This window comes from Asterias amurensis, chromosome 4, assembly GCF_032118995.1.
Source record: "Asterias amurensis chromosome 4, ASM3211899v1".
In the NCBI taxonomy this organism is placed as follows: Eukaryota; Metazoa; Echinodermata; class Asteroidea; order Forcipulatida; family Asteriidae; genus Asterias; species Asterias amurensis.
The window spans coordinates 7158413-7185123 of record NC_092651.1 but is presented as its reverse complement, the minus strand read 5'-3'; the positions used below and the strand labels follow the sequence as shown (position 1 = coordinate 7185123).

General features: G+C 38.0%; 1 protein-coding gene across 4 annotated transcripts in view; it reads left to right on the top strand.

Annotated features, from left to right (window-relative positions):
* The window catches only part of LOC139935651 (calnexin-like), a 102515-nt gene that overhangs the window by 18556 nt on the left and 57248 nt on the right, over positions 1-26711 (top strand). For all 4 annotated transcript variants that reach the window (XM_071930137.1, XM_071930134.1, XM_071930133.1 and 1 more), the window contains exons 2-7: positions 2008-2234; positions 6556-6679; positions 18988-19064; positions 21449-21530; positions 22006-22074; positions 23080-23127. In XM_071930137.1, the coding sequence (XP_071786238.1) occupies positions 2008-2234; positions 6556-6679; positions 18988-19064; positions 21449-21530; positions 22006-22074; positions 23080-23127 (627 nt within the window). The remainder of the gene's footprint in view (positions 1-2007; positions 2235-6555; positions 6680-18987; positions 19065-21448; positions 21531-22005; positions 22075-23079; positions 23128-26711) is intronic.

The window sequence follows — 26711 nt, the reverse complement described above, 5'->3', positions numbered from 1 at the left end:
AGGGGCTTACTTTAATTTTTTCTATCGCAATGTCAACATTTTGACTCGTTCATAAAATAGCTGACCTTGTTAGATGGCGACGTAAAAAGAAAACGTGCAATTTCAATGCATGTTTGTGTGGATCATTATATTCTACTTTTAAATGCTTTATCTATCTTACCATACATTTCATAAACGGTTTCAAGCGCTTTTGGGTCATTCCGTGTCAAATCACCCAATGGGTTAAACCCTACCCTCTTCAAATTTGCTCAAATTTGGTTTATGGGGTAATCGTGGCTCAACAAGCTTAAATTTCAAATTTCAGCTCCATCTGATAAACGGTTTTTGCGCTAGGGTATGCTCTTTCTTGTTGATTTCGGTCGAAATGCGCCTGACCTCTGACATTCAAACGACCATAAATCGGTAACCTTTGGGTCAAATTGGTTGAAATTGGTGTCTTTGGAAAGGAAATTGTGTAAGCTTTCCAAATATGTCTTTATTTCTTTTGTAGGAACATGTTTAGGTATGATAACCTTTTGACCTCTACTTTGACCTTGAATTTGACCTTGTGGATCACGGGACCCGGCGACGAACTTCGGTGAAAATTTACCCTTATACGTTTTCTCCACAATATAGAAAAATTAGAAATACAATAGTTTTGACTTGCCTTCAGGCTCCACTCAAAGTTGCCCTACTTGCCTATTCCTATGCAAAGTACATGTACATATACATACCTGTTCATACGCATGTATATCAAGCAAGGCTATTGGTCCCCAAGTAAAATCATGACATACATACGTATGGACATGTATCAAATGTACATGTACTTTGCACAGGAAAAGTGAAGTAGGACAACTTTGAGTGGAGCTTGAAAGCAAGCCAAAAATATTATACCTCTAAATTTTTGATATTGTGGAGAAAACATATAAGGGTAAATTTTCACTGAAGTTCGTTGCCGGGTCACGTGATCCACAAGGTCAAATTCAAGGTCAAAGTAGAGGTCAAAAGGTTATCATACCTAAACATGTTCCTACAAAAGAAATAAAGACATATTTGGAAAGCTTACACAATTTCCTTTCCAAAGACACCAATTTCAACCAATTTGACCCAAAAGTTACCGATTTATGGTCAGTTGAATGTCAGAGGTCAGGCGCATTTTGACCGAAATCAACAAGAAAGAGCATGCCGTAGCGCGAAAACCGTTTATCGGATGGAGCTGAAATTTAAAATTTGAGCTTGTTGAGCCACGATTACCTCATAAACCAAAAATGAGCAAATTTGAAGAGGGTAGGGTTTAAAATTGCCTTTTTTTTGGGGTGATTTGACACGGAATGACCCTTTTCAAAGACCAACTCGCCGTATCCAAGGCAAGGTGTCCCTTTAATAAGGTTTGTTAAATTTGCCTTTGAACTGAACTGAAGCTTTTTGCTGTTTCAAGAATTTGTGCGTCTCGATTGAGTGATCAACCAATGTGGTCACCAGTGTTTGTTTATGACAACAATTATGGAAGGAGAGGGCAAATTTGATGTCGGCTAATTTTGTCAAGGTGGGTGTATCGAGGGCAGCATATGCTCACAACCCGGGTTTGTTTGAAGGTTGCCTTGCGACACAGAGACAAGTGACACGCAAAATGTCATTGCGAAACAGCGTACTTCTGGGTACTGGCTGCCATTGTAAATGCATAGATTGCACCTTCTCAACAAACTCACAGCATTCAAGCGGTAAATTTTAAGCAACAATCGCGGAAAAGATCGCGGTTTTGGAGCAGAAAATTAATTTTTTTCTCACTGTGTTAACGGAAATAAAACACACACCTAATTAGGAGCTTTAAATTGTTTGTTTCTTTATTTTTCACTTCAATGAAATTTTAAATTATTTTACGTATTTTATGCCGGTCGACCGGCTCCGACCGTGGTAGCTACAACCTTGGGAGAGGGTTAAACACACAGTTAATGGTTTTCCGCAAGAACATTGTGTAGTAGACTGGTTTCTTATTCTTAATGATTTCTCTTGATGTTTGCTTTGAAGATGAAGCTCAGTAGGTGTGTGATAGGAATGGTGCTTTTATGGAGCTCCTGCCTGATTCACTGCCAAGAAGAAGATGGATATGATTTTGATACAGATGTTGAAGTTGAAGGTGAAACTGAGATGGAAACGGTGAGAGAGAAAGTGGTTGTGCAGTTTACTCCGCCACAGGTTAAGGGACCAACATACTTTCATGAGGCTTTTCTACAAGAAGCATTGCTTGGAAAAAGGTAAATTCAAAGGATTCAAGAGCATTCTTCTGAAAAGATTTTAAAATTAATTTTGCTTTTCATTTGGATGTTTACTTGTTACATCCAGTAGGCCTACATGGCTCAGTTAGGCCAAAAGCAAGGTTACAGGTTCATTCTTGGTAAAAAGTTAATTTACATGTACCTGGCATGGACAGTAAGCCTGCGGCGGTTAAACGTTTAATCGGTTTACTGTTCAAAAAGGGACTATTCATTTAGTACTAACTGTTTAAAGAAAACAATTTTAATTTTCTGCATTTGTCACGTTTTTTTTTTCCTGTGTAATTCAATAAGGTATTGTCGACAGCGTTTACCAAATCGCCGATTGAGCCTAAATTTTCACAGGTTTGTTATTTTATGGTCAATACTGTTACCAATGTTGTGCGTAGGCCTGGGCGAATAATTTGAATATCCGGTAAATGGCGAATAGGTTTTCCTATCTGTAACAGCGAATGCCTTTTTTTTCTTAACCGGATATCCGCAATGGGCGCGAATACCTATTTATAAACCGGATAGTCCTGTAATTACAACCAAGTAACCGGATATTCTTTAATATCTGCGGACGTCGGGCGACAACTGATTGGAATGTTTTGTCTGAATCCTTAAAAAACTTCTATTAAGACAGCATAAAACAGCATAAATTAAGTAGTTAATTATCAGGGGTCGAAATTGCCACTAGCCCGCTAGCCCGGGACTACCAGATTTACAGCCGGGCTACTCATTTTTCCAGTTTGATAGCCCGACGGGCTAGTGGAAAAATAATGCAAAAATCATTATCACAAACAATAAAGAACTATGTTATTGGTGTATTGTAAAGTTTGAGCCGTGACGCGAGACATAATGTGTCTTTCGGGCTACCAAAATCTAATCAGGGCTACTAAAAATTATTGGTCACTAGCCCTGCTGACTACCATGGAAATACACTTAATTTCGACCCCTGATTATGCTCACCTCCGTGAAGAGTTAAAACAGTGACATTTCTGACGTAATTTGTTCAAAGATACAAAAGTTTTCCTTCACGTAGAGTCAATCATGAATCATGTTTTTCGTCCGTTCTGTTCACTAAACAAGCTCTACCATATATGGGAATTACTCACAACAGCGCCCTCTGTTGTTCAATGGATTGTGAAATCAGGACGTCATATGTACGTGCGTGTATGGATTATACAACGCAGGTTCGCACTTAACCTAGCGTGTGCAATGACAGGGCGAGGGGAATCAATCTCCGTTGCACTTGTGAATGTTGAATACGACCACAACTGCTGGGGTTTGCTGGATAATTATTGTCGGCCATAAGTAGTCAGCTGAAAACAAATATTATTTTGTGTCAATAAACAAATATTGAACTTAGGTTTAAATAAAGGGAACGACGGCCATCAGGGAGAAAGGGCACGGCATTTTTGGCCTGAGAAATTGTATTTTTTCAAGGGGCACCACGGCCAGTTGGAAGGGCATCGATGGCCGTCGTGTAATACCAGGCCTTGTTAAAACTAAAAATAAACAAACAAAACATGATTGTAAAGTATTTAATAAAATGGATACAAATTGCAGAGGAAAAATTATTACAGAATTAAGATCTTATTTCATGATTCAGAACGTTTTACATTTTTGTGTTTTCTATCAACTGGTTCTGATTCAATAAATTAATAGTTTGTACCTCAATTGATTGGACCATATTAGTACCATATTGGACGTTGTTATCTCTAAAAAGCTGGTCTACAGCTTCATCCCATAATAATAAAGTATAGCATGCGAGTAATGTTGGCAATAAATATGCACCTCTGCAGGATCACAGGACTCGGGAAAGTACTGAGTATACAGTGCTAACACACATCGGTGTATGGGTAAAAAACCAAAATTAAAACCAACATCGATACTGACAATGTTTTTCTCAATATTGTATCTTGGCGATATTATTGTGATATCGTCCAGGCTTACTGTTAAAGCCATTGGACCCTTTCGGTACAGAAAAAAAAAAAAAGTTCACAGATTTAGAAATAACTTACAGGGTTAACAGAAGGCAGTGGTGAAATACTTCTCTTGAAATATTATTCCATGAAATGCTTTACTTTTTGAGAAAACAGTAAAACAATATCAATTTTTGTTAGTGAGAATTACAGATTTATTTTAAACACATGTCATGACACGGCAAAACGCGCGGATACAAGGGTGGATTTTCCCGTTATTTTCTCCCGACTCCGATGACCGATTAAGCCCAAATTTTCATAGGTTTGTTATTTGATATAGAAGTTGTGATACACGAAGTGTGGGCCTTGGACAATACTGTTTACCAAAAGGGTACAATGTCTTTAACTATCAAGGCGCTTATTTTGTGTGTCATCCTGTGTTTTCCACTGTTATGTGGAGGCAGAGCTGTTAACTACAGGAAAAACATTATCCAAGACGGACTCTGACCTTAAGGCTCGTGCAATGATGATGAAGCAAAGCAGCAGTTTTATCCATTATTGCTGGAGCAAAAAGACATGTGTAATGTGCACGTAAAATAACCCATTGCAAATATCGTATAAGAAAAGGAGTTCGCCCTTGTGTTCCTGGTTTGATTGGCTGCATGTTGTGCGAGGCACCTTGTAAACAATGTATGGTGCTATAAGGAAAAACCCCACACTTCATTAAACAAGGACTGTATTAAAGTATATGGCATCTTCTTTGAAATATAGACCATTTAACAACCACAAATGTCATTAAAAAAATTTGTCTGACCTTCTCAGATATTATAAATAATTGTATACATTTTGTACCGCGCCGTGATCGCGGTCTAAGGACTTTTCACTCAAAGAAACCTGAACGATGAAACCCTAAAGTTTGGCCCTATATTTAATAACGATGAATTAAAGAAAGAGGAGACAGAGAGAGAGGTTTGACAAGGAGAACATATGGATTGAAGTTTCAATCTGGTTTGGTTATTATTCTATCACAACTCGATCACAACTTACAATTTGGCAATGTACTAAATACTCGGAGTATGCTTAATGGGGATGCTTATTGTTAGACGTCTGGACTAAAAGTGAAGGTCGGGGAGGCGGGAATTACAAAATGCGTCTTTTCAACTGGATCCGATGAGCAGTACGTTCTGGGGATCCAGGGGCCACACGCGTGGCTGCGTATTAGATCCACTACCGACTGAATTTGCCGGTCTCCCTCAAAACTAGTTTGATTCCCGCGCCGCACGGCGCCCTCAATCGACCATTTCGTCACATTATTTAGGTTTACTAAAATGTTCATGTAAGGATACTTCAGTTAGTATTCATCTTGTTGGTCATTTAACAAAAGTAGAGTCTCCAGTCAGTGAAGTCTGTGGTTATATATATTTAATCCTAAAATAGCATTTTAAGTTAAGCACAAGAAATTCATTGTTTTCTATGATGAGGCCCATCAGATGTACTTTAAAAAAAATCAACAAAAATCAGCAAAACACCAAACACAGAAAATTTAAGCCTGACAGAGCAGGACAAAAAAACTGACGGAAAAACAAAGGAAATATTGTCTGTCATGATTTTTTTTCAGGCACAGCACAACTGTAATTTCTCTGATTATTGCAGCCTCTCTTACCTAAAATCTATAAAAAATAAAAACTTTGTCAAGCGTCCATATTTTTTTTTTTAGGTCATAAACCTTAGTTTCAAACGACATTTTTGAACGGGTTTCAGTGACGTTCACGAAAAAATGATGGAATTTGCATGACGTTGGCGCAATCCACACCAAACGTACTTGAACAGAAGTTGATTTAGTTTCCAAAAACTAGCATTTGAAAGGAAGTATTCCTGATGAAAATCATCTGAAAGACGTTGGTTTTTCATCTGGAGCTGTCCAATGGACTCCCGAATGTCAGTAAATGCCTCACATTATTTTCTTGATAGCTTTATTTTGCACAAGTATAAGATTGCGCAGAAAACGTGCTTATCTCGCATTCCTTGAAAACATAGACAGTGCCTGACTACAAGCGGACGATTGGCGATTGTCGGATTTTGATTGTCTTTTGCTGTTAATTTATTTGTCAACATCCCCGTCCCAAAATCTTCTATCTTGATTTAGTTGAAAGGCATGGGCCGTCAAAATTGTGTATAACATGCCAGGTTACTCTTAGTTTGTTACAATGTATATTTAAACAAAATAGCTTTCACCTTCGAAAATATCAGGGTATGAATTTTAGACTTACAAAGAAGGCTGTATCTTGCAGGAATAATACTGTGATATTGGGGCGTCATTGAGTGAAAAATTTGTGCGCTATAAGAAACCACTAGCTTATTATTATTATTATTTTTCTTATTATTATTTGACGTAGATGGGTGGTATCAGCTGCTAAAAAGGATGGAGTTGATGCAGATCTTGCCAAGTATGATGGTAAATGGGCAATTGAGGAACCAACTGACCAACCATTACAGGGAGATCTGGGTCTTACACTTAAGGTATGTAGCCTTTTAAAAAAAAACAGGTTTGGGTTCAACCAAAAGTGTTTATTCTAGAGGGCGCTGCTCTGTGGCAACCACCCTGATGTAAAAATCCTATGTACTTTTCGCTTTATTTCTGCTAATTTCACCTTATCGTCTGTGTTTCCTTAATTCTTGGGTTAACGCTTGGGTCGTTCGTCCACTTAATATGGCAGATAGAGCAAAACTTTTTTGGATCTACACCATCTTAGTTTGTGTTTCGAGCATTTTCTGCAGTGTTTTTGCACTCTCCTCTACTGAGTCTACGTATGTTTGCGAGTGGCCATTACAACATGGACGCATTGAATACACACGTAATGAACTAGATTGAGTTTCCGCGGGTCACCAGCTTCTGCCACATCCAGTTTTGATATTCCAGAGAAATTGCTACGGAAACCACGCAAACGGGGCAAGAAAGGTGGACTACGAGTGCCTCCGAAGACGGAAGCTTAATCCACCGCTTCCTATAATTATTACTGGTAATGCTCGTTCTCTCTGCAATAAACTTGATGAACTTAAAGGCAGTGGACACTATTGGTAATTGTCAAAGACTTGCCTTCACAGTTGGTGTATCTCAACCAATGCATAAAATAACAAACCTGTGAAAATTTGAGCTCAATCAGTCATCGAATTTGCGGGATAGTAATGAAAGAAAAAAGCACCCATGTCGCACGAAGTTGTGTGCATTTAGATGGTTGATTTCGAGACCTCAAGTTCTAAATCTGAGGTATCGAAATCAAATTTGTCGAAAATTACTTATTTCTCGAAAACTATGGCACTTCAGAGGGAGCCGTTTCTCACAATGTTTTATACCATCAACCTCTCCCCATTACTCATCACCAAGAAAGGTTTTATGCTAATAATTATTTTGAGTAATTACCAATAGTGTCCACTGCCTTTAATGCAATAGCAAGTACTTACATGAGTATAGAGATTGCAGTTTTATGTGCTTCAGTGAAACCTGGTTTAATGATATACTTTGACTGATATTGATGGCTTCATATGCGAACGCATGGACAGAACCCAAGAATCTAGAAAAACTATTGGCGGTGGAATCGGGAAAAACTATTGGCGGTGGAGTCTGTATTTACACGGATCGTAAATGGTGTACTAATATCTGTATTAAAGAAAAACTTTGCTCGCCTGATATTGAGCTTATAACGGTGGGGCTATGACCATTTTATCTACCAAGAGAATTCCCTCAGATCTTTGTGACTGTTGTTTACATTCCACCTCAAGCTGATGCTAACAATGCTGTGGCCACAATCGCAAGGATTATACTCGAACTGGAAAAGAAATCACCCGATGCAGTTAATATAATAATAGGTGATTTCAACCATTGTGATCTTGAACCAGTGATGCCCCACTATTTCCAATATGTGGACATTCCCACCAGAGGTCAACGTACTCTTGACAAGTGTTATGGAAACATTCCTGCTGCATAAAAAAACTTTAATCATCCTTTGCAGGCAATTACAATAGCAGACCAGCTCCATATAAAAATATTAAGAAAATATACAATTATACAATAATTTAAAAACATAAAGATTACTTGACAAAATGACAAGGCAGATTATGTACAAATGGTTGAAACCACAGCAATTTAAACAAGCGAATACTATTAATCCCCCCCCCCACAAAAAAACCCCACACATTAAAAAACGCACACTATTAAGAACCACAAAACAAATAAGACATTAACAGGTAAACAGTGGCGAACCAGACCTCCAAATAGTTGACATCCCGCACACGAAAACAGATGAAAACAAGTGCAAAACAACAACCATTCAGAAGTCTGGTTGCCACTGGAACGAAAGAGAACTTCCTTCTATTTGTTTTGCAAAGGGGAAGTCCAAAACGTCGTCCTGAAGGAAGGAATTGAAACAATTGTTTGAGTACATGACTATCACTGGTTAAAATCGATTGTGCTTTCCTAAGTACCTGTTGCTCACAGAACTGGGTAAGATCTCTCTGTGGCTCTCCGATAGTTTTAGTCTGACAAATCTTCTCAAACTGTTTTTGTTCCTTACACTTAAGTTAAAATACCAGGAAATGAATGAAAAACACAACACACTTTTAATGAACGACTGATAAAAAATACTTGAAGGATAGTTGTGTCTACAGAGAAAATCTTTAACTTACAGAGAAAATATAACCGTTTATGACATTTTTTGACAACTAAATCGGTGTTTCCTTCCCATCCGAGTTTGTCATCAAAAATAGTGCCCAGGTATTTGTATTTATCAACAATTTCTACTGCTTGATCGTGAACAATGGTCGTAGGGACATCTACACTCTTTTTCCTAAAATCCACAATAAGTCCTTTGGTTTTCTGAACATTCAATTCCAAGAAAGAGTCATCACACCAATCAACAAATTCTTTGAGAGCATCACCATGACTATTTTCTGGCCCTGTAAGGAGTGAAATCAGAGCACTATCATCAGCAAATTTAACTAACAATCTATCGTCATGGCTACTTCTACAGTTGTCTGTGTACAAAATATACAAAAGTGGTGACAATACACAACCTTGCGGTGAACCTGTGTAGTGAATATTACATTAGAAAGTTTACTATTAACACAAACGCTTTGGGAACGACAAGAAAGAAAACAGGCCTGGAATTACAACTTTTTTAGGGCAAGGCCACTTTGGCCTTGGATATAGGCAAATTTTGAAGGGCACTAAGGCCAGTAGAAAGGGCACCAAGGCCAAAAGTTTCAAAATAAAGAAGGCGCGAAGGCCAGTAAGTTATCGAAGGGGTCATGAGCCTTATTAAACAAGTAAATTAAAAAATTGGCTAGAGGTTTCCCTATGGGTGGTTAACCCAATGGAACAGTTTTTTATGAATCAGATATTGATAAGTCATATGTTATTCAAGATATTGATAAATCATATCTTATTCATAAAGAAACCAAATGATTTTGTAAAAAGAAGTAAAAAATAAAAAAAAATAAAAAAATTCTATGAAGAAAAAAATAATTGTAAGTTAACTTTCTTGCATTTGGGGGCATAGTTCTCAAATTCATCTTTTACATCTTCCTCCAAATGCTCTTTTTGAGTCTTTATTTTGGCAAATTCCTTCGTAAACATTTCCAAGAGTCATTTCATTCACCAACAATATTCCGTCCGTTCACAAACGGAGGATACCATATGGGCATTTTAACAACGGCGCCAGCTGTTGATCAATGGATTGTGTTAGACTGGTTCCTTGTGAAATCGGGTCGTCAGATAAACGAGTGTGTGGATTATATGCGATGCAGGTTAGCGCTAGCGTGTGCGATGACTCAGGAGTGGAATCTCCGTTGCGCTTGTAACGTTGAATACCATGACTGCTATAGAGTTCCCTGGATTAATATTGTCGGCCGTAAGTAGTCGACCGAAAACAAATGTTTGTGTCAATAATAAAATCTTGGGCTTGGGTAAAAAAAGGGCACGACGGCCAACAGGAAAAAAGGGCATGGCAGTTTTGGCCGTGAAAATGGTATTTTTTCGAGGGGCATCTCGGCCAGTTGGAAAGGCATCGACGGCCATGGCCGTCGTGGCCACCGTGTAATTCCAGGCCTGAGAAAATCAATTATCCAAGCAGTGAGTTGGTCACTAAGATGAAAGTCAATGATAAGCTTTTGAGCTAAAATGTAAGGTTGCATTAAATTGAAGGCTGATGAAAAGTCTGCAAAAAAAATCCTGGCATGAGAATATGGCTTCTCAAGATGAGTGTACAGTTTATTTAACATGAATAGCTTGGCATCATCAACACTACGGTTAGCCCTGTAAGCAAATTGTAGAGGGTCTAACTGATGTTCTGTAAAAGATAAAATGGTAGACCTTATAATTTTTTCCAAAGTTTTCATTACAAGTGAAGTAAAGTGCAATAGGTCTAAAGTCATTGAGTTCTTTGGGCTTGTCTCTCTTCAGTATGGGAATAATTGTAGAGGTTTTCCAAAAGGCGGGAATAGTGTCAACAGAAGTTTGAAATAGATGACTGAAGACACCACTGAGCTCCTTCGCACAATACTGAAGAGTTCTTCCACAAATACCATCAGGCCCAGGGCTTTTGTTGACATTAGTAGATTTTAAATATTTCCTTACAGTCTTCTGATCAATGACAGTGCTACGGCAGGAAGACAGTGACGACTTTGAACCAGCAAGCTCAGCCGAGAAATCAAACTTTTCGAAGCGTGTAAAAATGTGTTCATGATGTCTGGCAGAACATCAACATTAACGCCCTGTAGTTTGATTTGTGATCGCTTGTTACTCTTTGGTGACGTATTGGTAGCAGCCATTGACTTGATGCCCTGCCATGCAGAACAAAAATTTCCACCAGTAAATTTAGACTCGACTTTGTTTTTGTAAGTCAGTTTAGCTCGTCTTATTGCTGATTTTACCTCTTTGTTTACTTGCTTTCTTTCTTCAGTAGTTCCTTGATAAAATGTCCTTTTCTTCTTGTTTAGAACTGCTTTTAAGTCCTTTGTGACCCAAGGTTTATTGTTGGGAAAGATTGTAATCTGTTCAGATGGAACCACAGAATCCACACAGAACTTAATGTAGCTTGTAATCAACGTCCACCAGTTTATCCAAGGTAGAACAATTGTCCTGGAACACTTGCCTTTCAGTGCATTCAAAACACCCTTGTTAGCAAAGAAAGCTGTCCGTAGTCCAGTGCTTAATGGTTTTCACCACTCGTTGGCATTGCTGAAACACAGATTTGTAAACTGGTGCTAAAAGTACACTGTTGTGATTGGCCGATCCAAGAGGTGGCAAGGGGAACGATTTATATGCGGAGGGAATGGAACCATAGCACAAATCAAGAGTTTTAGTCATGGGTGTCGGACATGTAACATATTGTTGATAGCTGTGTAAAGTTCTGTCCAAGGCACAATGGTTGAAGTCGCCAAGAATAAACTGAGGTGCATCTGGTGAGATCAAATCCAGCTGGTGGTGGATGTGATTGGCAATGACTTCTGAAGCTGATGTCGCATCTGCTCGAGGGTGTCTATATACAACAATGTAGAAAAGTTTGGGAAACTCTCTTGGAATGTAAAATGGGCGAAGTGATATGGAGAGGAGCTCAATGTCAGGGGTGCATATTTTCTCACGAACAATCACAGTGTTGCACCATCTCTTGTTGATATAGAGACACACGCCCCCACCCTGTTTCTTCCCTGTAATTTGTTTATCTCTGTCAAGTCGAATTGGAGATCCAAAGCCGTCGATATGGAGATAATTATTCTGGTTTGTATTGTCTAGCCATGTCTCGGTGAAGACGAGGATACCGGAGTCTCTGAATTCACGCATGTGATTAACCGAGGCTTGAAGCTCATCCATTTTGGGGCGTAGGGAGCGGACATTGGACAATAACATTGTTGGGAGAGGCATTCTTCCAGTCTGATTCAGTTTCTTTCTCCTTACACCACCCCTCTTCCCTCTTTTTCTCCTTTTATAATGCTGTTTATTAGTGTCAGTTGTTTGGGTATCATTGGGGAGCATTTCAACAGGAAAGTCAATATGTTGAAGATCAAGCGAGCCAACGGCACCCGACTGTAGGCTGAGTAGGTACTCACGTGTGTAGCGGTAGCCATTTTGTTGTGCGATGCCATATCCAGATGAACACAACAGAACACTTACGATTAATACAGCCAAATACATAGTTTTGCACACACCCATGTTCATTCCACCGAAACTCAAGTTGACCACCACAAGGTTAATGTACAAAGTAGCGATACAGAACCTCCTCAAACACAGTAAAAACGGATAAAACGTGAATAAAATTGGAGCTGATCAAAAGCTTGTGGTCGCCGTTTCCAAAATATAAACAGAAACTTAAGCAAACAAAACCAGTCATCAAAAAAGTCAAGAAGTCAAGCTATTTCAAAACCACGAACTGGAACATCTTTAGAGATCCTGCCTCAATTGATCAAACTACTGATGTCATCACTCTGACTACATAAAGTTCTGTGAAAACCTTTAGTCATCCCAGAAATTGAAGTTAAAATTCACCCCAACAATAAAAACTGGCTAAATAAAGAAGTTCGTCATCTCATAAAACAGAAGCACCGGGCACATTCCAATAATGAGGATCGAGTGAAACGTGAGTTACATTTGGAAATCAAAGAAGAAATTCGTCTTTGCAAGAAACAGTATGGCAAGAAACTTGAAAGAAAGTTTAATGATGGTGACCCCAAAAGTGGATGGAATGCCATGAAAGACAGCACAGGTTATGGAAATCGTAATAATTGGGCTGGTCCTCAAGGAGATCCAAAAGAATACCTGAACGACTTGAACCAATTCTGCTGGAGGTTTGATAACAATAGCCCTCTCCATGACCTAGCTAAAGATCAACTGTGTGCTACATTTGCTTCAAACATCAATGATAACAAGTGAACTCTGCTGACAACTGCCCAAGTTGAAAAGTCTTTCAAGAATATCAAACCCAATAAAGCTGCAGGACCAGACGGGATATCTGGAAGGATCCTCAAAACCTGCTGTAAAGAACTGGCTGAAATCTTTAGACAACTTTTCCAATGGTCCCTTGACTGCCCATATCGTCCCAAGGATTTGGAAAGCATCAACCATCACTCCTGTCTCGAAGATGTCAAAGCCAAAGGACTTTAATGACTTTAGACCAATTGCCCTCACAGCCACCGTGATGAAATGTTTCGAACATATTATTAAAGTTGTACATTTAGATGAAACTAATAACTTGTTGGACCCTTTTCAGTTTGCCTACCGGGCAAACCGTGGTACGTTATTGCATAATACTTACGAACATCTTGACAAGCCTAAAACCCATGTGTGTACTTTATTCATTGATTTTTCATCGGCTTTCAACACCATTAAACCGCATATTTTTAGCTGTTCAGACCTACCGTCGGAACAGGTTTTGTTTTTGTCGAGATTTTTATTGTTTTTATTACGTGTATTATTCTTTGTTTCCGCCTAAAACCCCGTAGCATTTGTACACGTTTTTTGTTTACTCCTAATCTCCTAAACCATAAGGTCAAAAGAGTTAAATCATATATCAAATTGAAGCTTAGAACTTAAGCTTAATTCTAAAAATGTTAAAATATCTAATTAATTAACCACGTGACCCTCATTTGCATATTTAATTGGGAAATCTTTGTAGCACCATATCTCAAGAAGTGCACGGCCGATTCTTAACCTGTTTGTAGGTATAGACTCCTTGGGGATTTGAGATTAATTTGAAAAAAACGTGACCTCAAGTTGACCTCTACTTCCGGGTCAATCGGAAGTGGGACCATATCTCAAGAAGTACACAGCTGACTGTTAGACTGTTTGTAGTTATAAGCCCCTTTCACATGAGGTCCCTGGTTAGGGGCGCCAGCCGTCTGTCACCCTAACCGCGTGCGATTTTTTAGCGAGCATTCACACGACACGCACACACACATGTTAACATACGTCCCTCGTTTGGGTAGGCCTACTGCATGGACAAAAGTCTACAAGCAAGAGGTTTGAGTTAAAACAAAAACCTTACAGTTAAAAGGAATAAAATAAATCAATTTCATTGAAATCAATTTTATTTTAAGTCACATAAAAATAATGTAGAATATTTTAAAAACATTTGCGATAACGTAACTCTCATCCCGGCGGCCAGCGGGAAAGGGGTTACGTTTTCGAAGCTAAAAAAAGAAAAACACAAAATTCCACGATTCAAATAGCTTTTTGGACGTTAAAAATGCTACATTGTTGAATGGAAATGTTTTATAGATATGAAATTATTGATGAGACATACCAAATAATGAATTACATGTAAAACATCAAAAAGCTTAGCCAAACGACGTATTCTGCTTGTGATTGAACAATGTTTTTGCTTCAAGGTTTGGGCTGGTCTAGCATCCGGCCACAAAACCCACCAGCCAAACGGATCGTAGTCCAGCGTTGAGCAGATATACATGTACATGTATGTACATGTACATATGCATGCTATAGTTCGCCCATTTCTTCCTCCATAGTTCTTCACGTGTCAGCGCAGCGGTCCCTCGTTACCACTGCAGGCATTCGGTTCAGACAATGGCTCCCCATGATTATAACATTGATGCGATTTTTTGGAGGAGGTCTCGATCTGTGTTATGAACAACACGGGACCCAGGTAATTTCGAAACATACATAGCATTCACATGACGTGGATTTGCGATTTCATAACATCGATGTTATGAAATCGCACGGGACCCTCGTTTGCAGCGCTCGTGTGAATGGGCCTATAGACTCCTTGGGTATTGGAGATTAATTTGGAAAAACCGTGACTTCAAGTTGACCACTACTTCCAGGTCAACCGGAAGTGGGACCATATCTCAAGTACTATACAACCGATTTTCAAACTTTTATCAGTTTTAGACCCCTTAGGCGTTGTAAATAAACTTTGAAAAACCGTGACATCAAGTTGACCTCTACTTTCGGGTCAACTGGAAGTGGGACTATATCTCAAGAAATACACGGCAAATTTTGAGACTTTTTGTAGTTGTAGACTCCTTGGGGATTGGAGATTTATTTTGAAAACCGTGACCTCTTGACCTCCTCTTCCGGGTCAACCCGAAGTGGGACAATATCGATTTTCAAACTGTTTTCAGTTAGAGACTCCTTGGGCGTTGGAGATTAGCCTTAGGTTACCGTGACCCCATGTCCACTCCTACTTCCGGGTCAACCGGAAGTGGCACCATAACTCAAGACACTTTTTTTCAGTTGTAGACTCCTCGGTCATTTTAGCACATAATCCAAGCAAAAGAACACGCAACAGATTTGTGTTTGTTCACAAACCCCTAATGTCTAGTTCTAAGTAAATTGCTTAATATGAACATTAACCCACATCTTGCCCTCTGGATTGCTGATTTTTTTAATTTTAGGCCACAAAGGTTCAGATTTGCTAACACGTTCTCTGACATCACTCACAATTAGCACAGGTGTTCCCCAAGGTTGTGTTTTGTCACCATTGCTATTTTCTATGTATACTAGTGACTTCCAGTTAGATAAGAATGAGTGTGCTCTTACCAAATATGCAGACGACACAGCCCTAACAGGGCTCATTACAAATAATGATGAAGTTGGGTACAGAAATGAAATAACTCAAGTTTCATGTTTGGTGCGAAAACATCTATCTAGTTCTGAATGTCAAAAAAACTAAAGAAATTGTATTTGATTTCCGTAAAACTGCAAACACTGTTGAACCTGTAGAAATCAAGGAAGAATCTGTTGAGATTGTCAAAGAGTTTAAAGTATTTGGGTACATTTATTGATAGCAAACTAAACTGGATTGCAAATACTACCCATGTGTATAAAAGATCTAATCAACGGCTTTACTTTTTAAGGAAACTGAAATCGTTTAACGTTAACACAAATATTCTTTTAACAACTTTTTTATCAAAGTACAATTCAATCTATTTTAAGCTTTTGTTTTATCTGTTGGTTTAATTCCCTCTCCCAATCTAACTCTGAGAAGCTCCAATGTATTACTAAACGAGCTAGCAGGATTATTGGAGCTGACGTTAATGCGGGAGATTATGGAGGACTGTATCATTTCTCAAATCAATAAGATCGTTTGCGACCCCAGCCACTCTCTACACCCTCACATACTCCAAAACCACTCAGGCAGGATCCGACAGCTATGCTTAAAGACCAACAGGTTTAAGGATTCCTTTCTCCCTAGTGCAATTAAGCTTTTTAACAGTAGATGGTCGAGATAGTTTGGTTCACGCTTATATTTTGTACTTTTTACATGCTCCCCTATATTCTTTTTATCTTTATATTTGTATATATCTGTGAATTGAAATTTTATTCTTGTTGTCTATTGTTGCTATGCCTTTCTTGTATGTAATGTAGTCACCTTTACACAGGGAAGAAAAATTTCATGTTTTTTTTCATGACAATAAATATTTTTAATCTTAATCTTAAATATGCTTTGGCCGGGTCAACATGTTAATAAAATGCTTTATGTTTTGTTTTTGATACATTTAGGCCTACACTGTAATTAATAACAACAAGTAATAATTAATTTTTTTCAATCCATGATAAAAGTAACCACACATTACATCTCATGTATGTTGACTGCAACAATCCTAAACCTACAATCCTAAGCCCTACTCAAAGTGAGCCATAACACAACCATTAACCTTAATCTGGACCAGGTTTTTTTTAATCGCATGGAATAGGTTTGGGGGGGGGATGGGCGTTGTATTTTCCAATGTTGTTGACCCTTTTTTGCGAATCATTGGTAATTGTCGGTCAGAATTTGTTCCTACATTTTGGAAATATTAAATACGTATTACATGTACCGTAGTTTTCTGCGGATAAGGCGCGTCTTATCAGACATTTTAGACCCCTAAAACATTGGTGCGTCTTGTCTTTCGGTGTGCCCCAAAACATTGGTGCGTCTTGTCTTTCGGTGCGCCTTGTCTGCTGATGATTGATTTTTTGGTAACATTGTTTTCGCAACATGTTGATAACCCGTGATCGTGCTCTCATTGTCAGAGATGCAACTTTTCTGATTTTAGTCGGAATACCGGCTTTTCTGATTTTTACCCCCAAAATCTGGTTTTTTATTTGCTTAAAATCTAAAATGTAGGCCAATCAGATCGAAAATGTCAGATATTTCCTCGATTTATGCTTCTAAATTTGCTGTTTTAAAAAAACAAATAATCGAAAATCGCTGTTAAAACTTCAACAGAATCCATCTGATATCGTTCGCGATCGTGCTTGAATATTACTGCATGCACCTGTCTTAAATTGCTGTCAACTCGCTTGTGTCGTCAACTCACCGTCAACTTGCAACTACTATGCAGGTGGCAGATATGGATTAGTCTTGACCCAAGACAGCAGCGATCAAATCACACGAACACAGTACATGTACGTAATACACCATGCAGTACCGATCTCTGACATCTTGGGCCAAGACTATTCCAAATGTAGGAAAGCGCCCGTCGTTGTTGATGTTCTACTAGCACTGTGAAAATGTAACCTAAATCTTATAGAACTCCTCTTTCAGGTAATACTTCACAGTTCTCTGCCTCTTGTGGATTTTAAATATCCATTGGAGGAGTTGACGGCGAGTTGACGCAGCACCAAGCGAGTATTTAGGACCCTTTTGTCTCCATGCTATTTCTCAATGTGCCTTGCTGACCGATCCTTTTGAAAAAATAGCACTTTAAGATTTAATTTTCCTATACATTTGTGTACAATTGACAAAAGATTAACTCATAATTTCATAGACTTGGTGTGTCAATATGATAATTGATAATGAAACTAGATTTTATGGATAGATCTACCACTTGGGGTCACTTTTTGTGAAAATTTCAAAAATGCCAAATTTTGAGCTTATTTGAAATTTTGACCTAACAATGAGCCGTTATGACCCCACATGAAGGTGGTATTTAAATTATTTGTTTTCTTCTCAAAAACTGCCCAGGGGTATAATTACCTTTCAAAAAAAGTTGTATGAAACCAATATGCACCAATGAGGATGGGGATTGCAAAAACAATTGGTGTACTCAAAATGTACCCTTTTCAAGATAATCACACTTTTAAACTTTGTTTTGCTATACATTTGTGTATAAGGTCAAAGTTTATCCGTTAATTATAGGTTTGTAATTTCAACATAAAGTTAAAAATACATTTTATGGATAGATTTCTTTCAAATGTGATTAAATTTGACACAGATTTTGAAAATATTGATTTTTGACCTTTTTACCTCAAAATTACCTTAACATTCAAAATCAAGCTTGGCATCCACCCTATTCGTCATCCCGAGTCTATGATCCATACATCTAGCATGGATGCCAGCCATTAACAAACTATGCCGTTTTTGTTTGTTTCTATAGCACTTTTGCAAGTTTGGCTGGTTTGGCTATAGGATTTGTCCTCCTGAATTTTAATATTTTTAAATATTGACGCAATTTAGCCATTGGGTTCAAGTTCAATTTTAATCTTTCGAAAAGCTGTAAAGAAACACACCAAAAGTATCGTAAAGTAAGCTTGGTCATTGACACCATACATTTTTGGTGCTTAAAAAGGATTGCACAGAGAGAGTATACAGCGCTGTTTTCAATTATTTTTGGACCAAGCTCAATCTTTGGTTGTTTGATGTGACCCACTAAAATATGTAAAGCAGTGTTTGAATCTCTGACGGAGTAAATTGGGCACAGTTTCAGTTAGTACACCATCTAGAAAGTTAATTAAAAAAATTAAATATTTTATGTTATCTCCATTTGCTCTCTTGATTGTGTTTAACATTGTGTGAAACTTCTAATAAGAGTTATTTATTTTGTTTTGTTATTACTAGTCAAAAGCCAAGCATCATGCGGTTTCAGCCATGCTTGATAAGCAGGTCTTATTTGATGAGGATCCCTTGATAGTGCAGTAAGTATAAAGGTCTCTTATTCAGTGAGTACATTGAGACACAGTACTAATTTAACTCATTGTTCAACCCGATTGAGTGCAACTCCACCTGCCTGCATTGTTTTGAAATTTGATGGAAATGGGTTTAGCCCATGTCTGTAGAGCTGGAGGTTTTATCTTAAGACCACTTCGGTTTATCTGAACACTGCAAGTGGACAAAATAAAACTTACCACATCTGGTTTAGCTCACAACAGGTGACCTCTGACCTATTTAAGGTAGCTGCTATGTATGTACGTAACATGTGCGTAAAATATATGCCTCATGCAACCAGCACAAATCGAAATGAGAAAAAGGCACATGTCTTTCTCCCGGCCATTTTTAGCTCCTATTAGAATTGCTTTCACAGAAATCTCTCTGAATGAATGCAATCTTTGTTGTTTAAAATCGTCATAAATTCATTTTCAGCCATGTCAGTGTATTGCCGTTGACAATAATTTGGTCAATCAATGAATTGACCAGACGGTGAATTGAGGAGAGGAATTAATTAATGAGCTAGTTATACTATCAAAAGTTTTAGGAAAAATACATCTGTCACAGAAAAATGCAAATGCTTGGAGGTTTATGAATATTCATTCCTTTCCTTCAGAGATATTGCCTAAATTTATTCAAGTTCTTTTTAACTTAGTGTAAATATTCATGAAGGGCTTGGTGCCAGGACCCAATTGGCCATGGTTGTTCGGGGTCAATATTATTTATTCAGTATGCACACTTTTGATCCAGAGGGGATACCCCAACATGAGGAGCAGTGAACCTCAAGTTTAACCTTACAGCTTATACATGTAATGCATAATCTTGGGGGTAAGTGTATCATAACAAAGGATCAGGGTGTCGGCTCATAGATTGTAGATAGAAGTGTGTGTGAAGTATATGAGAAAGGATAGTGGGAAGAATTCAGTGGAGTCTCCAGTGGTGAAGAGTACATGCCATTTTGTTCTGCTGCTCTGCTGTTCTGCTGCTACATGTATTTGTACAGATATATAGGTACAAGCTGTTCCTTAAAACCCATAAGATTAAGTGAACATTTTCTGCGAGCCAGATTATATTTTGCAGCCAGATTAAATTTATGCCAGCTGAGTGCGGAGGGTTCGATTTATCCACCCAATATTTAACTTTGGCAACAAGGGAGACAGGTTGGACGACCCAATCAACAACCATGGCCTTTATGGGAGTGTGAAGGGCGGGTGCAAGAAGGCGCACCCAAGTGTAACTTTCAGTTGTGTTATATGAACATGCCACCCCTGCATGGAGTGGAAGTGAGACGACGTGAGTCAGATTTGTACGGCGAGGGGGAACGTACATGTACGCCCACCATCGTGAGAGAGGATTCGCTGGATGGGCAAGTTTCGAGTATACAGCAAAGAGTGAACTGTGAACAAAAGTAATAGTTCCCCTCGGCCAAGTAATTTATTGTGAGTAAAGCGGGCGTCCCAAGGTGTGGGGACAGACGACAAAAGGAAGTCAACGAGGAGACATTTTAGTTTTGGGAAGTGACAAACGAGATATTTTGAAGAACGGTGGTGGGAATCTATTTAACGCACTTAAGTTTGTATTGAGAATACTGCTGTGGAAACAATGTGCTCTTTTTTTCTTTAATTGTAGAGCCTAAGTGGGGCTTAAGATAATCGTGGGGTTTTACTCGAGCTCGAGGGGGATTTGGGGATGTAATTAGTAAATACGCAAGTGTACATATAGATTGATTGGTGCTGGAGTTGATTTGTTTTATAATAAAGTATAGTACCAATGCAAGAAATTGTCTTTCACGTATTATTTATTGTAGTTTGAATTCATGAGGCGGATCGGTTACCCTTTGTTCTGACAACATCAATCTTCCGACATCAATATTCAAAGTCTATCTGGCTTACACAAAATTTTTAATAAAATGGTTTGAAAAAGAGTTGGCTGTTGATAAAGACCTATTTCCATAAGAAAGTTGTCTCAGTGCATGTTCACAAGGCAAGGTGTAAGGCAGTTGTTGTGTGGATATTTATGCATGTCCACTCATGCTTGGGGCCTGTGTACAAATTGGGGGCTACTACATTGTAAGTATGTCTGGGCGACCCAGCCATAGCCCATGACCTTTGATCAATTAAAACCATTTGCCAATCTTTAAAAAATTTGCATCAGTAAATAAAAAGGAAAGAAATTTTGTTTTTGTTAATCCATGTCTTTTTTTGATGTGAACTGGAAATTGTGACATTACACCAAGACAAGAAAAAAATCTTTGCCCAGCTGCAGTAAATTAATGAATTCTGTACAATTTGTACAGATTTCAAAACGAACTTGTGTAATCTTATTACTAAAGTAAGTTTTATATTTTTTGTTGCTTTTTTTTCTGTATCTGCAGATATGAAGTGAAGTTTCAGAATGGCATGGAATGTGGTGGTGCATACATTAAGCTCCTTTCTCATAGCGTCGATTTAAAATTGGTTTGTATTCCTGATTGTGGTTAAAAAATAATGGATATAAAGTATGTTGATACAAGGAAATAAGACCCGTGTTCAAAGAAAAAAATACACACTTGAAGGTAAATTACAAGATGTTTTCAGGTTTTCAGACAAAAACCCATAAACTAAGACAGCCAGTTATATTTTTGATATTGGATGGTACTAAAAAATGGAGATAGTGATAACATGTAAAAGTTGACTTTGAAGTTAAGTTCTCCTCAATAGAGGAAGATTAAAAGGATGTTATTAGCCCAATGTAAAGCGCATTGTTTATTGTTAATATTTGTTAATAATAAATAATAACAGTATGGCTATTCTACTAGTTGATTTACATTTTTTTCATTTAATTTGTGTACAGTCTGTTAGTGACTAGACTGTTTCTTTGAAACAACTTAATAAACAACTTAATGAACTGTATATTTTTTTAATTTTCTTTTGATACCCATTTCATTTTTAGGAAAATGTTAATGATAAAACTTCCTACACCATCATGTTTGGACCAGACAAGTGTGGAAATGACCAAAAGGTATGAGAAACCATTGATTAGATTACTATTGAACACTTTCTCACTCTTTTTGTTCAAAGCCACTGCCAGTGAAGATGTGGATGACAAAAGAAACAATTTCAAGAAACCAAGTCTTGCTTCTTCATGTGCAAATCAATGCTGTATCTGCTCCTACACATTCCCTGATTTGATTTGTCTTCCCCCCTTGTTTACTTATCATGGTTTCGGCCTTCTGCCAAAGTCACTTCCATCAGACAATTCTCATAGCATTAACATGTTAAACTTGTTATCATTCGATTTCAGGACCTACATATACATCTAGTCTTAAAAGACGCAAACAATACATGACATGCATGACATGAAAGTCTGTGCTTTATCTTGGATCCAGCAGCCGTTCGATCAAGTGATTGTTATTCCTTTATTGTTGATACAAACGATTTTAATGTACCCTGAAACAAGCATGATCGCCATTACAAATACATTAAATATGGTCTGTTTCCACAGAACCAAGCTCTAAAATAAATAAAAATTACCTTAAAAAGTTAAATCCCCTAAGCAACATGTCATAAAATAACAAAAGCTTTTAACAAATATCACTCGTGTTTCCATTGTTTTTTAAAGAGACCAGTTGAGTCACGCTCTCGATTTAAGATCCTCCTACTTCAAGTTCCGCTGCCTCAATGCCTCAGCCCCTTCATATCTCATTGACTTATTGTCAATCAAAGAACCTGTCAGAAATCTGCGTTCCTGTTCCGACACTTTCACATTCAAAGAACTAAACACAGTTAGGGGGATCGTGCCTTTTCTATTGCAGCACCAAGGATGTGGAATCATCTTCCTCAGAACATCAGGCAATCTTCTTCATTAGCAAATTTCAAAACTTTGCTTAAATCTCATCTTTTTTCAAAAGCCTACTGTACGGCACTATGAGCAACGACTGTTGGATTAGTGCTTATAAATTTAACGATTGATTGATTGATTGACTATTAATTTGATCATTTATATCACTGTTTATTTTTCTTACAGCTACACTTTATCTTTAGGCACAAGAATCCAATAACGGGGCAATTTGAGGTGAGATCATTGTGCATGCTAATTTATTACATTAATAAAAACAAAACCCAATCAAGATTTGTTTCCTAATTAGCTGTTCCCCAAAGACAGCTATTGTAATCGTCCAGATTTGCTTCTTATTATTGTTCTTCCTTTCCCTAAACCCTATTTACTTAACACTTGACTTTTCTTAGTGTGAAATGTCCCTCTTAGAATTAGCAGAGTAGACAATTCATACACCTTCCATATTAAAGCTTATGGCATAACTAAAACTGTAGACATAATTAGATTAACATTCTTAATTAATTTTTCATGTGACAGCGGTATGATTATTTAATTAGCCAATCTTGTTCGCACTAAATCTCAAGAAGTGTACATCCAATCCTTAAACTTTTTCGGTTATGGACTTGTCTTGAATGTGCGTCCAGCCTAAATCAGTTTATGTGCATTATCTATAATCAATATGCAGGTTCTCTGTAGGGTACATGTACAGTAGGAGTATTTGGGATGCGATTGGAAACTATTCTGACTGGAACAAACATATTGTAGATTTCAGAATTAAGCTAAATATTTTTGTTGACACTCTTTAAAAACAACAATGAACGCCACTCACGAACGCTTGTATAATAAGGTCAAAACTAAAGGTGGAAAACAATATCAATGTGACTTTGTTACTATTTAGAGCGCCACAGCTCTAATTGCCAACATGTCACATGACTCTTTAGCATCGATTTTCCTGCTTCACCATTTTGAATTATTTAACGCGCAGCACATTATTTCAATAAACTCCACGTCTGATTCCTTTTATTTACTGCACTTTGTCGTGCCAAAACCATTTCAGTTTGATACGGCAAAAGAGCCTCGTATAGCGCAGGCCTTACTTGAGGAGAGTCAACGAAATTGTCGTGAAATGCAGCTTTTGGTTTGATTTCTAACCAAGTTCAGGACCCATAACTTTGTACATAATCTGTTGGATTTGTACACAACCAATACATTTAGGTTTTTCGTTAAAAAGCACTGGATTGGGTTGGGTTAAACTCTACTTCTTGATTTTCCATTCATAAAGTTTTCGTCAAAGTCCCTTGAGCTGCCATACAGACAGAGCGCAAACTTGCAGATTTGCAAATATCCGCAAGGGGCGCGGATACCTATATTTATAAACTGGATAGTCCTCTAATTACAACCAAGTAACCAGATTCCTACTACTATCTGCGATCGTCGGGCAGTCGCTATGATGATTGATGCAACGCCCGATAGGAATGTGTTGGTTGAATCTTTATGAAACTTCTATTAAGACATCATAAAACAGCATAAAATTAGTGTTTAACTATGCTCACCTCCGTAGAGTTAAAACAATGACATTTCCAACGTTTTTGTTAAAAGATTTTGAAAGTTTTCCTTCTACACGTAGTCAATCACGATATCAAAAGAAAAAGCGAATCACCATCTTTAAATGAGATCTGGTTATTTTCATGAATGAACCAAGTGACACTGTCTCTAAAACTTGTATCAATCCGCCCATACGTCACCTGGTTTTCTAACACACGAGTCAATGGGTCACAAGATCTCATTCTCAAACAAATGACCACAAACGAACAGCGCCCTCTAGCAGTTGTCATTCACAACCAATGAACACAAGCGAACAGCACCCTCTAGTTGTCGGTCGTGGCACACATTACCTTAAGCATGTAAGTACTGGGGGAAAAAATATTTGAATATATATGGTTAATTTCAATTAGTTGGCCAGCGGTTAACCGAATACCCAAATTCACTATTCGCCCAGCACTAATGTGAAGGTTGTAATGTGCAGGCTGTGCTCTGTTAGTATGGCAGCTCAAGATGATGATTCGGGGAAATCTGTAGAATGCTGCGCTCAACGTTCGCTTACATATGTGTTAGGAACTGGGTACGCATGCCGTACAATGTAGATCACAGAATCATTAGCCTTAAATCACAGAGATATTCACGGTAAAAACCCCCCTTCATTCATTTTTTTAAATACAGAATGGGGAATGGTGCTTTCGATGGATTTAAGTCATTTCAGGCAGTTCAGCAGGGGTTAGATCTTTTCCAATATAAAACTTCCACTTTCCGATTGATCTGAAGTCAAGGTGTAATGGGGTCACTCTAATGTTAATGTTTTGAAGAAAATTAAGATGATTTACAAATCCACCATTTGGCTCGGGAGATGGTATTTAAAAAATAAAAAAATAAAAAAAATAAAAAATAAAACTTCCGGTTTGAACCAGAAATAAGGGCAAATGGGTTCACGCTTTCTGTAGCTTTGTTTTTTGAATCCTTGGAATCCTGCTGATGACGAAGACATGTACATGTAGGTAAAAAAATCCAATGTTTTGTCCACAAGTTATGATTATTTTTAATCATCAAATTATATCTTCTGGCTGGAACCGGAAGTCAGTGTCAAATGGGTCAAAGTTTGTGTAGCGTGGATTGTAAATGTGCAATGTGTGGTTGAGGAGTTTTTCAAATGTGAGACTGATTTCCTTTGGGTCTGCAATACACAGTTACACAATGAAACTCCGAGTGTAGGGCTCTCATGTGTTAATACAGTATCGTGCCGTGTCAATGTGGGTCAAAAACAACATTTCCAAGTGACAAGTACAAGTACTTCAGGGGTTTCCCTTAACTTTTTTTCAACCGCAATCGCCCGCAGGTTTTTTCACTAGCCCGCATGTGTATTTATACACAAAATTTAAAACAAAAACCAAAAAAAAAGAAAACGAAAATGAAGCCCTTAAAATTGTATTTTTTTTTAGGATTTTATATCTGAATTTTTACCTTAAACTATCCCTTTTCCATCAACAACAACTTTAATGACCTCATAGTTAGGGGGTCGGTTGATTTGAACATGTTTTGAACTCCGTTTGCAACAAAATCTTCATGAATCAACAATCAGTCAATGCACATCGAGAAATAATTCAATGAACTTTGCCTCGCAACGCCCTCTGTTGACAAAAGTTGTCCATTTTATTGGAATTTCTCCAAGGCTGTACATTGTGCACAGTCTGCAGGCATTATGCAAAACGTTCGGCAATTATTTACTTCGTTCGCGAACGTGTACTGCATTGAAGTCTAGTCAAGAACATCATGAATATGGAATTATCAACAGCCATCAACGGCCAATCACAGCGTGCAGAGTGTTGGTCAGAATGGACTTTGGACGACTGTGTGTGTGTTGTGTATGTGCTGTGCATACTGCATGGACATGATTGACATGGACGTACGGGTCCTACCAGTGGGCGACCGTGTACATGTACTGTAAGGATACTCGGCACCATGTTGTTTGTGCATCGTGTTTTCAATTGATTTTACATGTTTTCAGAAACGAACAACATCAATTCCGGTCCCGATCACGGCAAAATTAAATCTAGCACGTATCTAGAATTGTCAAACTTACTAGTTTAAAAGCTTTAGTAAAAGTTTTCTGTGGGCTTTTGCCACTGAACCCTCATTTACATGTGAAAAGGAATAATTATTTGACTCGCCCGGGGGGCTAGTAAGGAAGGGTTTTCACTCGCCCGCCGCTATTTTCACTCGCATTTGGCGACCGGGCGACCGCTAATTTCGAACCCTGTACTTGCAAA